Here is a 16,818-nt window from a genome sequence, read left to right on the forward strand (position 1 = left end):
AATGTAATAAGTAGTGTAACTTTTCAATTACTTTATTAAAGTAACTTATTACTTTTAATTACTTTCTGATTACTTTTCTAAATTTCTAATATTGTCAACTGTTAATCATTTTGAAACATTTAAACCGGGCAGAGTGAACCTTACAGTAGCACTTAACACTGATTACTGTCAGACTTTCAAAATCCTTTATCACTTGAATTAAGATTGTAATAAGTAAGGGATAATATACATCTTTATTTTGCGATAACAACTGGCTGGATGCACATTATCCCACTTATTACACAGCTGCTTGATAGATTATTTAGATGTTTCGTGTCAAAATAATTAGACACGAAACACTGAAATATTTGAACGCAAAGCTTCAGAAGCTTCAGCAGGTTCAAACTAGACATTTTAGGGATACAGTGCAGTCATACCTCTTTTCTTACACAACATTTCACCAAATAAAAAATTAAGTAGTAGTACTAGTTTGTTAGTTATCTTATAATCCATTACAGTGTACAAAGCAGCTGCATTTGTATGGAACAACAGAGCGAGTCCACAATACCAGGATGACAAAATTAAGAAATTGTCCACATAATACTGAATTAAGCTTTAATATTATTTATTTATAATAATATTATTTATATTACTTATTAGCTAACCAAACGCAAAGCTTCTGCCAAGAAAAACTATCAAGCATATAGCACTGACTTAAGTTCCCCCAAATGAGTCTGAGTTTTTTACCAGTTGTTATCAGGGAATAACATACCTTGGAATGTCATGACTGACCAATCAGAATCAAGCATTCCACAGAACCGTGTAATAATTTAATTTAAAGCACAGCCACCACAAATTCAGACTTTTTTTTTTTTACTTATTTTTGGGGGCTTTTTATTGTGATAGAACAGTAGAGAGATGACAGGAAAGAACTGGGAGGAGAAAGGGGAGCAGGATCGGGATCGGCAAAGGGCCTCAAGACTTAAAAGCTCTTATTTACTTTGAGATCATTGCAAGGTTAAATACAGATTTGAAATCATAACAAGAAGTAGTTTAATAGTTATGATACTGGGTTTGAAATCAAATGTTTGCATAGTTATGACAGAAAACACTAGCATCTAACAATGCATTGGAAAAAACAATCTTAAAAAATAAAGTTTATGCATAAACCCAAAGAGGAAATAAAAGAGTTATGGAATAAGCATGTGTCCTATTATGTGTCCTAAACTCCTGAAACATTGGTGTCTCATTTTAGAGCAGTCAATGCAATTTATGAAAGAAGTCAATTAAATCTGTAAGTGGGGGTGGGTGTGTGAAAAAATTCAGATGTAATCCCCTTTGTAATCACTGGCATTTTTCAAAAGTAACTGTAATTTAATTACACATTTTTTTCTCAGTAACTGTAACTAATTACAATTACATTTATTTTGTAATTAAATTACGTAATTCCATTACATGTAACTAATTACTCCCCAACACTGCAAATAAGTGTTTTCCAAAGATGGTTTTTGGCATTTTATGTAGTTTTTATCATGCTGATGTAAGTTCACATGTTTGTTTTTTAAAATAAGTTCGGTTGTTAGTTTTTCATTGCTAAACAGTGTTGGGGGTAACGCATTACAAGTAACACAAGTTACGTAATATTATTGTTTTTTCCAAGTAACTAGTAAAGTAACGCATTACTTTTTAATTGACAAGTTATTTTTTTCAAATAAGTAATGCCAGTTACTTTCCCCCCCATTTATTGATTAAAAACTCTCCTGTCCCCATGTTGAGAGAATTTGGAAGTAAGATGTTAATTCTAGACTAAATGTGAACATATATTAATTCATCTCATTCACAAAAAACAGATTCAGTTTTCCTTAAAAAGAATAAAAACAGTGAAATTCAACTGAGAATGTGATGGAAACCTGCAATAATTAAATGTTAAATAATACAAATATCCTTTATGCATTTAATCCCATTTTATTAACCAGTGTCTTTGCTGCCGACCTTCGATGATCCAATTCAACCATACTAATAAACAAAAATTACTCAAGATAATCTAACATTTGTTTTCCTTTTTTTCATTGCTGAAGAGTTGACTTTTTTTCTTCTGTGATCTACTGTACAGATGTGAATTAACTTTTCTCAAAACCTGAGGCTTTTGGTGTAAAAAGGCTCTTACATTTGCCAAAAATAGAACTTTTTATATTAAAAACAAACAAGCAAGCCCTGCCCAGATTTAAAAAGTAACGCAAAAGTAAAGTAACGCATTACTTTCCATAAAAAGTAACTAAGTAACGTAATTAGTTACTTTTTTAGAGAGTTACTCAATATTGTAATGCATTACTTTTGAAAGTAACTTTCCCCAACACTGTATATATATCGTCATATCATCATGCTGAAAAACGTATATTGTAGTTTGTCAGTGTTTATTTAAAAACATTCAGTTATACAGAATTTAAGATGGTAAATATTGAGTTGATGAGTTGTCAATACAATATACTGTAATACAATATATACGATATGATTTTACTGCACAATTCAACATATTAACATGAAATGATAACTGCAAATCCCTGTTTCATTGCCTGGAGACCATTTGTTTCTTTGAATTGCAGCGATTAATTTGCTTCTCTTGTCAGTAGCTTTCAGCAGTGTGTAAAAATATATCTCAGGTTTCTTTTTGTACAGTCAATCGCAAAGCTCGTTCTGCTTTCAGAGGTGTTTTGTGTGTTCTGTCGCAGCATTCACATTGAAAACCTCAGTGGCCGGAGCCGCAGCCACACCAGCTGACGGTGACGTCACATGCATACCCTGTATTGGGGCGCTGGCGGTTTCACTTTTCCTCAATTGAAGACAGTGAAGTTGCATTGTTCATCTTTTTTTTACAATCTATGGTCTGTATGCTCAAGCTGAGAGAGAACTAGATGCAGTAGATTTTAAAAATAAATAATTGGGGGCATATTAGGCATATTTCCATTTTTCTTTGACAGGACAGTGGAGATGAGACAGGAAATGAGTGGGATTGGGAAAGGTCCACAAGTCAGGATTTAATCTCAGGACTTGAGGTGCAGTTGCACCATACGCTGGCGCACTACCCACAAGGCAGTTGCCGCCGACACATCCTCGTTTGTTAAAATGACCAAAATAAACAACCTAATTTTAAAATACAGAGCGTTTTCTGTTAGAGTTTGGGTGTATGTTATGTATTTATAACTAACTACATATATAACCAGTAGAAGTCTAGATGTCTCCACGTGTGCGTAAACATAATTAGAGTGGCTCCCTTTCCACAGATGGACAGGCAGTTATTAAAAGGTCCCATTTTGTTTCAGTTAATGTTTTTAATCTCATAAATATGCAAATGTGAGGTGTGGAGTCAAAGTGAAAATTCGCAATGAATAATAACATCCATCAAAAAGGTTCCATGCTAAACATTTATTGTTATTTTGCATTAGTACAACATAGTCAGTGGCATTACAGCAGAGAAAAACAACAATATATTGTGATTCATACAGTAAGTTAGGGAAGATCCCAGGTTATGTTGCAGATCACTACAGATTTTCATGATTTTAGTTCTCACACTTACTGATTTAAAGGGATAGCTCAGCCAAAAAAAAAGGCTTAATTTATCCAAACTCAGGTTGTTCCAAACCAGTATAAAAGCCTATTGTGTTCCACAGAACAAAGTCAGTCATAAGGATATGGAACAACTTGAGAGCCAACATCATTTCTGAACATTTAATCATATGATTCTTTTTAAAAACAATATTACTAAAGCAAAGCAAAACAAAAAGCAATGGTATTGGCAACTCTGTAGTTGAGTTCTTCTTCTGTTTAATTTCCCTGTCTTTTCTCTCGCCTGTTCCCTGTGACTCTCTTGGCGTTCATTCTTTCACTATTTCAATTTCCAGCTGATTGGTGACCTGTCTCAGTAACGCGCAATCTAGACACGCCATCAGCACCACCTTCCCCGCAGTTCGAGGGACCATCGACACTTTATATTTCACAGAGCCACCAGATAATATCTGGCTGCAGGTCGAAACAAACACAAAAGAGAGAAAACATTTTGAGATTTCAGCCAAAGGGGTATTTAGTTTTGTTTATGGTGTACAATGGAGTAGTTGATGCAACAACCTTTTGCATGATTTAAATACAAAGTTCACCTGTATTCTTTCAGTTTGGTTGGTATCAGCCCAGGTCCATCAAGGCGGAGCTGAACCTTCTGCAGGGTGAAATTGTAGGGATTCATGAATTCCACACTGACCATGAGTTCCCTGCCAACCCGAGGAGTTCCAATCATCTGTAGATGAATTATAATGTAGAGCAGCAACAAACTCAGAATAAATACACAGCAATACACACGGGTTCCCCTAAGAATGATCACTGAAGACGTTTACCTTTATTGTGAGTTCAGGAGGACGGAGAGTGATAACTTTCATCGTGGTAAGGGATATTTGGGTTTCCTCAATGTACCCATATACCACAAAGAGTAGGTTGGACTGTTCCACCAGGTGCGGTATATACTCCATACCTTTGATATCTATTGTGACGGACTCAGCTGTAAAGATATTATGATCACAATACAGCTTAATCCATTAACAGTGTTCCTAGAATTACTTAGAGCTGTTATCTCAAGATTATGAGCAGTTTTACTGAAACGCTTGTGTCTGACTCACTCTTTGAGGCTTCCACAGTTGCAGATTTGTTTTCAAGCTTAAAAATTGTGCTGGTGACACCCGTGTAATACACCACACAGCCAGTGATGACGGTGTTGATGGTGCAGGTTTGGCTGGTCTGGTTCTTAATGTTCAGAGTCAGCTTGAAGTTTTCACCCATTTTGATGGTGTCGGCCTGGAGCTCAATGTCCACACCTGCTTCGGCAAGAGGCAAGTAATCCCTAGTAGGAATGCCACGACGCTCTGCCATCTGCATGACCTCTCTCTCTTTGAGACTTCCTAGAGTCAGGAGGGTTGAATGTAAAATATTGGGATTTTCCACTGCTTTTCACTTTAGGCAAACCACTATTGTTTGGTGTACATGTTATACAACTCTTGAGCTATTGAAACCAGCTGTTGTTAAACTGTCACTACAAGAATCTTGAATATGAAAGTATGAAGGATAGATAAATAATCAAGGCTCTTTTGTACCAAGCTGAGAACAAAAGCGTATTCACCCAGCCAAATTAGAAAACCATGGTATTTGATGTGAATTCTGTTAAGCATGTCAACCTAAATTAAGTAAAAGGCTCTTTCTAATCACTTCTTAGTCAGTAATACAATGGTAAAGCAAGGCTTCTCCAAGACTCATGCCCAAATTTAGTTTCCAACACTTGAAGGATTAACTTTTCTCAGGAAGAACCCCTGTAAGCCACCACGAATTCCTAAAGTTTTCAATCATGTCAGCATGCCTGATCTAATGTCGCATTGCTTTTTGATTCAGTATACTAATACAGAATGAATCTTACCTTCCGGGTATTTATAGGTAGCAGTGATGTCCTCATATTCACTGCTTTCCTTCTTTTTGGTCACAAGGAGCTTTCCCACATATGCAGTGTCTACATAGATAACCTTCGTTTTCCCATACTTATTGGACTTATGGTATATCACATCACTGTTCAGCTGAAGATGGAAAAAAATGTTCTTTTTTCAAGCTCATTTTATTTTAGCTAAGATTTTGAAAATTAAATCTAGGGTTAGGTGACCAGACATGCCATTTTCCGGGGACATGTTCTAGCCAAGATTTTCAAACGTCCTAATGAGCTAAAAGTTATTTGACCATAACATGGAGGCATTGTACATAATCAACCAATCATGGCGCATGAGGTCAAAGCGTGCAAGTACACATACATTGAAACTTGAAGCGGTGCTGCGATCCATGTTTGATAGCAAAGTACCACAAAGGTGATTCGAAAGCATAAGGAGCCATCTGCTCTGCTTTTTGTAGCTCTCCTGGTCATACAACGATCAATCTGCGCAGCGCAAAATAATATTACGCTATATAGAAATCCTGGCCAGAATGTGTACCCAGAAAATGGCACATCTTGTCACGTTAATCTTGGGATAAAAGCATAAAAGAGAAATGTTTCTTACCTCTGCGAAGACAAACTTTGCATCAAACGGATAGCTGAGCTCTCCCTCTTTGATGGCATTGACAGACGTTGGGCCACATCGGTAAAGACCTAAATGAGTCAAGTAAAATATCTCTTATATCCACCTTATTTTTCCCATAAGAGTGTGTGCAGCCATTTGTAAATTTTTTGTGTCCGGCTTCCGGTCTCATCCACTTCCAGCTATTTTTAGCTGCACAAAAAGCTTGTTTTGCTGCTTGATATTGCAAACTGGTGTGTCTTACCATATTATTTTAATGTATTATCTTAATTATGAACACACTGGTTTGTAGTGCAAACTGTTTTACCATTTACTGCACTTCGATATTCTTCTCGTTATTTCCCTATGGTGGATTATGAATGGACGTCTAACACATTAGCAGAAAACAGCTTACTTTCGCATTGAAAAATAAGGTGGATAACCAAAGGTGTGTTTGTGATGTGGCAGAAATCATGGCAAGGATCATACCATCACTGGTCTCCTGAGGGGTGCAGTCGACCACTTGCCAGCCAGAGTATTTTTCTGGCAGATCAAGCCTCTTCATGTACACCTCATTCCAGCAGTGGTAGTTCCTGTAGAAACACAGAATTCCAAACATTCGTATTACTAACCAACCTGTCAATTATATCACATCTGCTTTACAGCAGGGGTCACCAAACTTGGTCCTGGAGGGCCGGTGTCCTGCAGAGTTTAGCTCCAACCCTAATCAAGCACACATGAACCAGCTAATCAAGGTCTTCCAGGACAGAGTTTGATGATCCCTGCTTTATCAACTCAATAGTGAAAAAACCTACAATTTCTAAGATAAAACTGGTATATCAACCAACCACTAAGTATGGACCACTTGGATTTAACCTTGTTTAGGGAATCTCACCAGACTGAATCTCTTGTTCGACTTCGGTCCACTCTCCCATCTTCATCCAGCACAATGTCAGTCTTCAGGTTGCCCGTGTTGTCATGAGCAGAGCAGTAATTGGTAATGACCCGTGCAGGGATCCCGAGACAGCGCACGACTTGAAAAGACATGGCAAAAAAATTATGTTAAATGTCAATACAAAATTTTTGCACATAGTCTACAAGTACTTCATTCTCATAATGTTTCCAACATCTCAAAATGACTCTACACAAGAATGTGCTCTGTCGTCATACTCACAAGTGTTTAGCACGCCGGCAAACACCCAGCACTGAGCGAAGCACACAGGCACACAACCCTCACTGGCATATTTGAGCAGGATTTCAGGACTTCCTGTCCAGGCAGTGGGTGCTGTGCCAGCCGAGTAGTCACCACTCCAGTTTCCAACCAGGACACCATCATCATCTTGGGCATTCATCTGAAAATATACCACCAAATATGAAAATGAAGTACTTATTCTTGGAACTGACCATACTTTGATTTCTAATCTCAAATCATACCAGAGCTGATCCTTGCCGTACTACTTCAGTGGAATTTCCACGGTACAGTAGTGGTACTTTCCCAGCATCCATTACCATAAGACAGGCATCCAGAACCCCCTCTTCAAACTACAGAAAACAACACAGGAAGTTAATACAGGGGAGTCCAATCCCCTGGGCCACCTTCCTGTAAAGCTTATCTTCAGCACTAATGAAACACACCTGAATCTGCTAATCAAGGTCTTTAGGATTACTTGAGCTGTGTTCAACACTGCGTTCCATTCGGAAGGGCTCATCCCTATGCCCTAATCCCTTCAAAGGGTTTACACTCCGAACTGAGAGCTTCGAAGGATTGAAGGGTGCAGGGGACCAAACAACTGCAAATAATTTGTCATCATGCAAAGAATCTGGGCAAAGAATTATTGGGGCTGAAGTGTCCATCGTTGTATGTTGTAAGTGTTTTGAGCACTTCGGTTTGGAATGGCCCTTTAATATGGCGGCCATGATTGTTTTCACTCCGAAGTGCCCTTCAGAAGACGATTATATCCCTTTTAGAACGCACCGCTAGTTTAATTTTTTACTTCCTTTCCCTTGTTAAATTCCCTAAGTCTTGTACACTCAAATGTACCTCATTGCCTATGTTTCACAAGTGCCCACTGCTGGTAGAACCATTCCAATGGGTTGAATTGGAAGGTCCTTAGCCCGTAATCACTTGGAATCCACAATAGTGATGATTTATTATTTAGAAATGTTTGGTTACCCACATTCTACAACAGAAGAAAGAAACTCATGCAGGTTTGGAACAACATAAAAGTGAGATTGCTACAAGTATTATTCAGTTAAATCATATGCTGCATTCACGCCATATCGTAATTACTGTAATTTTGAGATGACAACACATGATGTTCTACTGGGAGCTGTTCACACCCTTGGACTCGGACACTGAACTATCGCACTACCAATGCCTAAACTTAGCTCCTAATGTATCTGAGGTGGTCAGCTGGTTACAAGTCGTAGCTTTCAGTAAGCTCCCAGTTCACAAGTTGTAATTACGAGTTCTTCTAGGACGTGAATGCTTTGGTATCTCATAATTACGGTAATTACGATATGGAGTGAATGCATCTATATTCTAGAGCAGTGGTTCTCAATTCCAGTTCTGGGGAACCCCTGCTCTGCACATTTTGCATGTTTCCCTTATTTAACACACCTGATTGAGATCACTTGAGACCATGAACTGAACTAACGAGCTGATGATCTCAATCAGGTGTGTTAAATAAGGGAGACATGCATGTGCAGAGCAGTGGTACCCCAGGACTGGAAATGAGAACCACTGCTCTAGAGTTGTGTGGGGTGGGAGTAAATTAAGTGTGAATTGCTGTGTCACATTCATATTGCATTGATATATAAAATTTCTTGAGGTGTACATATAAGTAGTCTCACTCCCTCAGTCAAAATCGGGATGTATGAACTTCCCTTGTCCACTTGGCAAACTGACAAAGTGGAAAGTACATCAAAATGGTGTTATGGATTCCCCAAAAGGGAAGTGTTTAGAGAAGTTTGCGAGTGTGCGTCTAAGAGCGAAGTGGAATGCACTCAATTGGAAGTTTGTGTGCTAGACCATTCTTTTTGAAGTTTCTAGACAAACGTCCTCCTCAGCATTGAACACTAGAATGAGATGACCTAGTACAGGGATCCCCAAACTCGGTCCTGGAGGGCCAGTGTCCTGCAGAGTTTAGTTTCAACCCCAATTAGACACACCTGAACCAGCTAATCAAGCTCTTACTAGGCATGCTAGAAGCTTACCGGGAGGTGTGTTGAGGAAAGTTGGAGCTAAACTCTACAGGACATCGACCCTCCAGGACCATGCTTGGGCACCCTGGACCTAGTAAGTCAGGCAGCATCATGAAAATACTATTAAAAATTAATTTAAAGTGCTTAAAAATATAAACATTTGCTAGATACATCTTTAAAAATACACCAAATGAAGGACGCGAAATGAAGGATCCTTCGAACTGCTTTGACAACGCTTGTACTAGGTTGCAGCCTTCTGAAACACCCCTGAAAACACCCCTGGAAACATCCCCAGATTACTACCAACCTGTCCGAAGTTCCATGAACGGGTGATTATGTTGCTGAATTCTCCATTGTAGATGCTCCCCACATCATTCATCACATACTCCTGCCGGTCTTCCTCTTTTTCCATGTACACTTGATCCGCTGGGTAGCAACGCATACATTATACATGCCGTTGTCACGTGTAGTAAAATAATGATGTTCCAAAGACGGTCTCAAGCAAATACACAGTTCCATTTTTTGTCAAATTCATGCTCAAAGTTTGTTTCCATTGTACTGCAGTTGTACTCACCGGGGTCCCAAGGATTGAACAGCACATAGAAATCAGTGTCGGGGTTCCTCTGAGTGCGTTGTTTTCCCAAATCAGTCACGACTGTTACAAAGGTGCGGAAGCGGCCAATGATGCAGGTGGCATCTGGTGTTATGCCCACTGTCACATCATTGCCTTGGATGTCCACCACGCGACCCTTCCAGGTTCCTTCGCGTTTCTCTTTTCCGATGGACACAGTGATGTAGGTGCCCTTAATTTCATCAGGTGAACTGCCTGTGACGTAAGCAAATCAGGAGATTTTATCTGTGCTAGACTATGGTGATATTTCATACACTAATATACTGCTTCTTATCATGTATTAGGGCTCGTTACTTAATTCAGAAGCTCACCAATCAGGAATTCCATCTGCACATCGTCCTGCTCTTTACTAAAGGCCCGGTCAAGTTTGATGATGATGGTGAACTCTTTATTCCTGCGCACAATGAGGCTGGAACTCTTGTACTTGTCCGTGTTGTGGTCTTTTTTGTTCTCTGTCACACGCATGTCAACGCTCAACACTGAGAGACCTGCAGCTTTTGTTTCTAGAAAAAGAAGACTGACTTTCACAAACTGTGGCAAATGTTTAAATGTTTCAGATGACAAATGGCATGTGTAAATGCACACATGGATAAGACTTTACCTTCGTCTGTGGGTCCCCTTGGCGTCATCACATCAAAAGCTTCAAACTCAGGTGGGTTAGTCTCATCTGAGTTTGATTTGTCAATGGGAATACGGCCACGCTGGGGTCCCCAGGGCCAAGCGAGGTAGGATGGAAGTGACATGATGTACACAAAATGTCTTGACGATAGCCTGGAAGACAGATCATATTGATGTTAGAAAACTGCAGCCATATTATAAAGACTGGACTTTTGGTAGCGCTGGGAATCAATTCCAAAAAGAGTCAATTGAGAATCAAGAATTGATTCCAAAATGTGGAATCAATTCCATCAAACTCCTCTTTAATAGCTTTTTCAGATCAATAGTTCTAACTGCAACCCCGTGCTTTCAGACATTTCATTTCTATGAATCGGTTCAAAAAATAATTGCAGCCATCATTATAATTTGTATGTCAAGATATTTCACACTGAAACATTCAAATATAGCCATATGTGTGAAGACATATTGCTGATAAATAAAAAAAATACTGATTAGCCTACAACTTGGACAATTTTTCTACATTTAAGTTTTGCACCTAAAACACACAATACACACACTGATACACAAACACGGGTTAGTTCTAGGTGCCTAAAGTACATAAATAGAATAAACTAGATTAAAGGAGAAGTCAGCTTCCAGAACAACAATTTACAGATAATGTACTCACCCCCTTGTCATCCAAGATTTTCATGTCTTTCTTTCTTCAGTCGTAAAGAAATTACGTTTTTTGAGGAAAACATTTCAGCATTTTCCTCCATATAATGGACTGATATGGTGCCCCGAGTTTGAACTTTCAAAATGCAGTTTAAATGCAGCTTCAAACGATCCCAAATGTGGTAGTAAACAATCCCAGCCGAGGAAGAAGGGTCTTATCTAGTGAAACGATCAGTTATTTTAATTTAAAAAATACAATTTAATCTCAAATGTTCATCTTGTCTTTCTCTGCCTGAACTCTGTGTATTCTGGTCCAAGACAGTTAGGGTATGTCAAAAAACTCCAATCGTATTTTCTCCCTCAACTTCAAAAATCATTTCAAAATCATCTTACATCACTGCAGAAGTACCAACACAGTCTTTGCAAAGTGAACATGCAAAGACTCTTAACAAAGAAGGTGGAAGTTTTTCAACATACCCTAATTGTCATGAACTTGAAAAAAACTGAGGTCGGGAAGAGCAAGACAAGATGAGCGTTTGAGATTAAAAAGTATATGAATTGGATTATTTTTATGAAAATAAAACAAAACCTATCGTTTGGCTAAGATAAGACCCTTCTTCCTCGGCTGGGATTGTTTACAACTGCATTTGTGATCGTTTGAAGCCGCATTTGAACTGCATTTTGGAAGTTCAAACTCGGGGCACCATATCAGTCCATTATATGGAGAAAAACCATTATATGGAGAGACATGAACATCTTGGATGACAAGGGGGTGAGTACATTATGAAAATGTATTGCTGTTTTAGACTACATGAAGAGATGATAGGTGTTTATAATAATCAATAAATACTAGGTAATTCATCATGAACATGTTCTTTTAACCTCTTTAAACCTAAAATTTATTAAAAAATTAATGAACAACAGCAGTGAGAAATCAATTACAGGGTTAACCCCAGAACCAGAAATCTAAGTCAATTCCAAAAAAAATTGGAATTGAACAGCTGTACCCTTTGATAAAACAAATCCATGCACAACTAAACTGCCTTGTGTATAATGCTGAAGTGTTCAGAAATGCAGTTGAAAACTGCAAAGACTCATTAGAAGTGTTGAACTCACGTTTCTGTAGAAGAGTTGATGGTCTTCTGAGAAGCTCTGGGGAGATGTGGCAATGAGGAGCCCCATTTTCATTAATATAGGCTCAGGACTTCCTCTTCCACTGGAGAAAAATACCTCCATGGAACCAGAGCCTCCAAAGTCAAGACGATCCCAAGATCATGTCAGTCTGACACACAAATCTGTGACCTTGTTTCTGATTGTTGATGACAGCAGCATATTCCAGACCATCACTAACATAGATGAAATCATAATATTAATAAATCCTTAACATCTTTCAGGTTCTTGAAGACATCACTAAAGGTTTATTTTAAATGATCACTGATCAGACAACAAGTGTTGTTTAAAGGTGATGATACATGGGTCAACTTTTTAAGCAATGTTGCTTATGCACTTTTCAATTGAAAATAGGCAACGAATGTCTATCTGGATACTTCAGATCGGTCATAGGCCCTGTGCCTCACCTGGCTGCCCGTTGACGGCAACATTGCTTGAGAATCACCTTCAAGAATCATATGGTTTAGCATCAATATTTTCCTCAAAATTTGTTATTTAATATAGTTCCAAAAGCTAGATTGTTTAGTGTATTGTAGTGTACCCATACTGTTTATGTATTGACTTACTAAATCTAATGTAATCTTTACTCTGTATGGTAAGTAGCCTTCGTTGGTATTTTTTTCTGGTTAAAAAAAAAATCTTTATTTGTATTACATCAAAGTTCCTCCAATAAGTGTAGTCCTGTTCCTGTTGCAAGCAAAGCCAATGATCAGGGATGAATCAAATGCAGGCTCAGCAATTACTGGGGGTTTAGGTCAAAAATGCCTCCAAAAGTCAAAATATGGGGTCAAAATGCCTCTGAATGAGTTTTTGTTTTTATAATATATTTTACAGGCTAAGCAACATCACACAAGAAAGAGTGCTGGTTTTTGGGAATATCATAAAATAGTGGTCAACATTTGAAGTGGATCAAAACCTTTCATCAAAGTTGTACTAAAACCAAAACAATACCTGTTTTTGTCTAAATACAGACTTTTGCGGCAAGAGGGATTTTCCTGATTTCATTTGATTGTTAATAGTATAGTGTCTTACTTTTTTAATTTAATTTATTGAGTTTTTTACACATATATTTGATGTGGTTAGAGAAAAATAATCTAGAAATCAATTTAAGCGAGCAAATATTGTTTATAATAATGAAAAAGTTATTTGTATCAATTTGTATCAGATGTAGGCCTATACCTTTAATAAACTCTAGATATCTTTATTTTCAGAAGCTTGACAAAAAGTGGCCGTTTAGCAGATCAAACCTTAATAGTTATGGGAGATGATGAATGTTAATGTTAATTGTTTTGCCATATAATGTTCAAACCTGGCTTGTGACTTTTCCAAATCAAGTTTCCTCTTTTTCTTCTCATCCTCTATTGATTCCTAGAAATAAAAGTCCAAAAAGTTATACTGATACTACCAACATAAATGGTGCTCAACAATGCTGTACATAATAAAGAAGAAGAATTTGAATTTTGCTGGTGAATTTGCTTTTCTACCTCTTAATTATTTCTCAAGAGTTAATTTCATTTTTTTTTTTTTTTTTTTAAAATCACAATTAAGATTGTGAGTTAAAACAAATAGACTAGCATAATAAAAATTTAAAAATGAAACTTGAAATTTAGAAACTGAAACTCATTACAGAAAGTACGGAATAAAAACCAGAAGTAGGAAATTTTTAGATGAATGATTTAATTGTGATGCTTTTTGAATGAAATGTTAAACCCTATTACATGAGGCATCAAACTAGAAGTTGGGGTGTATAAGATGTTGTTCTTACAATAGTGTAATAAATTAGGTGCTATTACAAATGTAATTTACATAAATATTTTTCTGTTGGACATTAGGAAGTGGCTGAAGGGCATGTCAATAAAGCTGTATTGACATGAAGGTACAGGGAAGTGAAACTTGTGACGCGCTGACATTATATAAGGCGTTTGACCTAAATGAGAAGTTAAGTTGTCCTGTTCCACGTATTTCACCTAAACTTCACGAGAAGTCAGTCAGACTCTAAAGTCTAAAGTCTTAAAGCAACCTGAAAAGCTATGAAGATACGACTGTGTGACAATATGTGGTTGGTTCTGGTTCTGATTCTGATTGTGGTTCAGATGAATTGGGTTTACTCTCAGCATCCTCAGTGGCCGGTTCACACAGTCTGTGACACTGAAAGAATCACGGTGACCTACAGGAGCTGCGGTGAGATCAGTGTGACATACACTGCTGTTCAACAGTTTGGGGTCAGTACGATATATATTTTTAGAAATTAATACTTTTATTCATTGTGGATGCATCAAATCAGTTAAAGTGATAGTAAAGACATTTGAAATGTTACAAAAGATTTCTATTTTAAATAAATACTGATAAAATAAATTTCTATTCATCAAAGAATCCTGAAAAAATATTTTTTTTACAACTGTTTACAAAATCGATAATAATCAGAAATGTTTCTGACTTCTGAAGGATCATGTGACACTGAACACTGGAGTAATGATGCTGAAAATTCAGCTTTGATCACAGGAATAAATTACATTTTAACATTCACATAGAAAACAGCTATTTTAAATTGGAATAACATTTCACAGTATTATAGTTTTTGCTATGATTTTGATTAAATAAATGCAGCCTTGGTGAGCAGAAAATACTTCCTTTTCCCTTACTGACCCCAAGCTTTTGAACAGTAGTGTATATATATATGTTTTCTGCTTTTGTGTTGTTTTATCTTTTTTGTTTTCATTCTTCTATAGTTAAAACGTTAAACAGTTAAGTTGAGCAGTATAGTAATATTAAATCTAAAACAATAGCTAAAACAGGTTTTAAATCTTTGTCATCAGAAGCGCTTTACTGTTTGTTTGTTTGTTTTTAAATGCATATGTTTACAAATATCAACCGCTTAAGGGTAATTTTTGTCAGGACTTCACAGCTGGGTTATTAGTTAACTGTGAAACTGAAATTAAAAATAAAATAAATGATTTAAAGAGATAGTCCACCCAAAAATCCTGTCATCATTTACTCACCCTCAAGTTGTTCCAAACCTGTATGAGTTGAGTTTCGATATTTGGCAACCAAACAGTTGCTGGCTTCCATGGAACTTTTTGTCCTCCATACTATGAAAGCCAATGGCTGCCGTCAACTGTTAGGGTATCAACATTCTTCAAAATATCTTCTTTTGCGTTCATCAGAAGAAAGAAATTCATACAGGTTTGGAATAGCTTGAGGGTGACTAAATGATATATTCATTTTTGGGTGAATTATCTCTTATATAATTCTTTATATAAAAGAATTATTATATCTAAAACATACAGTGAATTGTTTTGATGTCATCAGACCCCTTACAGGATGTAGGTTTCACTTTCCTGCCTTGCCCTGAGAGATTGACCGATCCTATAAAAATCAGATTGGCCTTGATTCTGAGTGAGTTTTCATCTTTGCATATTAATAACACATTTCCGATGAATGACATGAAGCCGTCAGGCAGTAAGCGTGTGTTTTCCGCAGGGCAGCCCATCAGTGAGCTTTATTCATCATATGAGCTGTGGCTGCGTGGTCAAAGTAATCCTCTCTTGAAGCAGGGCGAGCCCCTCTGTCTTCCTCATTTCCCTCGTTTTAAGTTTTGTGGAAGCAGGAGAGGAGGTGAGCATAGAAATTTGTTCCTTACCTTTGACATTTTTAATAATAAATAGATTGCAATATGCCATTATCGAGAATGACATGTTACATTTTGATTTCTCCAGAAATCATCACCGTTGAGTCATCTTTTAGGTCAAAAATAGATATCCCTCTCAAGGTCTGGTTTGTTTATTCCATTTAAAAATCTAGACTTTGAATCACTGTTGATCCATATGTTTGACGTGTGTTTTTTCACAGGCCAATTTTGATTTTAAACTACATGCAACAAATCAAGATGGCTTCCTGATTGCCTGTGTGAATGCAACTCTCAGCTTTCGTGGATCCTTTAAGACCTGAGGACCTGTAACATGTACTACGTTATGTTATTATATTACATAGTGTTGAACTTGATGTTTTTCTACTGCATTTGAGAGACTGTGTTTCTTCAGTTGTAGGAACTGTACTGAGTGAATGTTTTTGTTTTTTGGCCTGGTCCCAGATTTTTATTGGGACCATAAAAATAAAAGAAAAGAAAAAGAACAGATTTTTACATGTTGAAAACCATGATTATCCAAAAAAGGAAGTGAGAAAAAAATATTTTTTAAATTTAATTGTAACTATTTTTTGGGAAAATTATTTCAGCATTTGAAAAAAAAATTCCACAGTTCCAGTTTTGCCACAAATAAAAACATTTTCCCCCAAAATGATTGTGAAAACTACAGAATATGTAGGTGAAGGCAACAAAAACATGAGATAGGAGGGAAAGTACATTTGTGTTCTTTCACATAATTGTTGCATTTCTCCAAAAAACTTCTCCAAAAACGCAAATAGGAAATAATAATATTTAAAAAAAAAAAAATCCTTTCTACTCACCAAGTCTGCATTTATTTGATCCAA

At 37.0% G+C, this 16,818-nt stretch overlaps 2 protein-coding genes across 2 annotated transcripts; one reads left to right on the forward strand and one right to left on the reverse strand.

Moving 5' to 3' along the window:
- Positions 1-3,401: 3,401 nt before the first annotated feature.
- Positions 3,402-12,315, reverse strand: LOC127155393 (coagulation factor XIII A chain). The gene is made up of 15 exons (XM_051097550.1): positions 12,277-12,315; positions 10,490-10,659; positions 10,200-10,391; positions 9,832-10,083; positions 9,565-9,683; positions 7,488-7,595; positions 7,228-7,405; positions 6,949-7,087; positions 6,543-6,646; positions 6,057-6,145; positions 5,432-5,585; positions 4,644-4,922; positions 4,365-4,525; positions 4,131-4,267; positions 3,402-3,996 (listed from the first exon to the last, which is right to left on the reverse strand). The coding sequence occupies exons 2-15, from the start codon at positions 10,629-10,631 to the stop codon at positions 3,852-3,854; spliced, it is 2,199 nt and encodes a 732-aa protein (XP_050953507.1). The 5' UTR covers positions 10,632-10,659; positions 12,277-12,315; the 3' UTR covers positions 3,402-3,851.
- A 1,976-nt stretch (positions 12,316-14,291) lies between these two features.
- ly86 (lymphocyte antigen 86) lies at positions 14,292-16,390 on the forward strand. Its single transcript, XM_051097551.1, has 5 exons — positions 14,292-14,511; positions 15,640-15,726; positions 15,811-15,945; positions 16,047-16,099; positions 16,180-16,390. Exons 1-5 carry the CDS (start codon positions 14,361-14,363, stop codon positions 16,276-16,278), a joined length of 525 nt encoding a protein of 174 aa, XP_050953508.1. The 5' UTR covers positions 14,292-14,360; the 3' UTR covers positions 16,279-16,390.
- Positions 16,391-16,818: the final 428 nt, after the last annotated feature.

The sequence above is a fragment of the Labeo rohita genome, chromosome 24 (assembly GCF_022985175.1).
Source record: "Labeo rohita strain BAU-BD-2019 chromosome 24, IGBB_LRoh.1.0, whole genome shotgun sequence".
Lineage (NCBI taxonomy): Eukaryota > Metazoa > Chordata > Actinopteri > Cypriniformes > Cyprinidae > Labeo > Labeo rohita.

Bases quoted from the DNA above. Each gene is read 5' to 3' on its own strand.
- LOC127155393 (XM_051097550.1), bottom strand. From the start codon at position 10,631: ATGTCACTTCCATCCTACCTCGCTTGGCCCTGGGGACCCCAGCGTGGC. The intron at 10,392-10,489 runs GTAAAGTCTTAT...TTCTTTTTCTAG, and splicing joins AAGGGGACCCACAGACGAAG to AAACAAAAGCTGCAGGTCTC. The intron at 7,596-9,564 runs GTTGGTAGTAAT...TGTTTTCTGTAG, and splicing joins GTTCATGGAACTTCGGACAG to TTTGAAGAGGGGGTTCTGGA.
- ly86 (XM_051097551.1), top strand. From the start codon at position 14,361: ATGAAGATACGACTGTGTGACAATATGTGGTTGGTTCTGGTTCTGATT. The intron at 14,512-15,639 runs GTGAGATCAGTG...TGATGTCATCAG, and splicing joins GGTGACCTACAGGAGCTGCG to ACCCCTTACAGGATGTAGGT. The intron at 15,946-16,046 runs GTGAGCATAGAA...TGATTTCTCCAG, and splicing joins TTGTGGAAGCAGGAGAGGAG to AAATCATCACCGTTGAGTCA.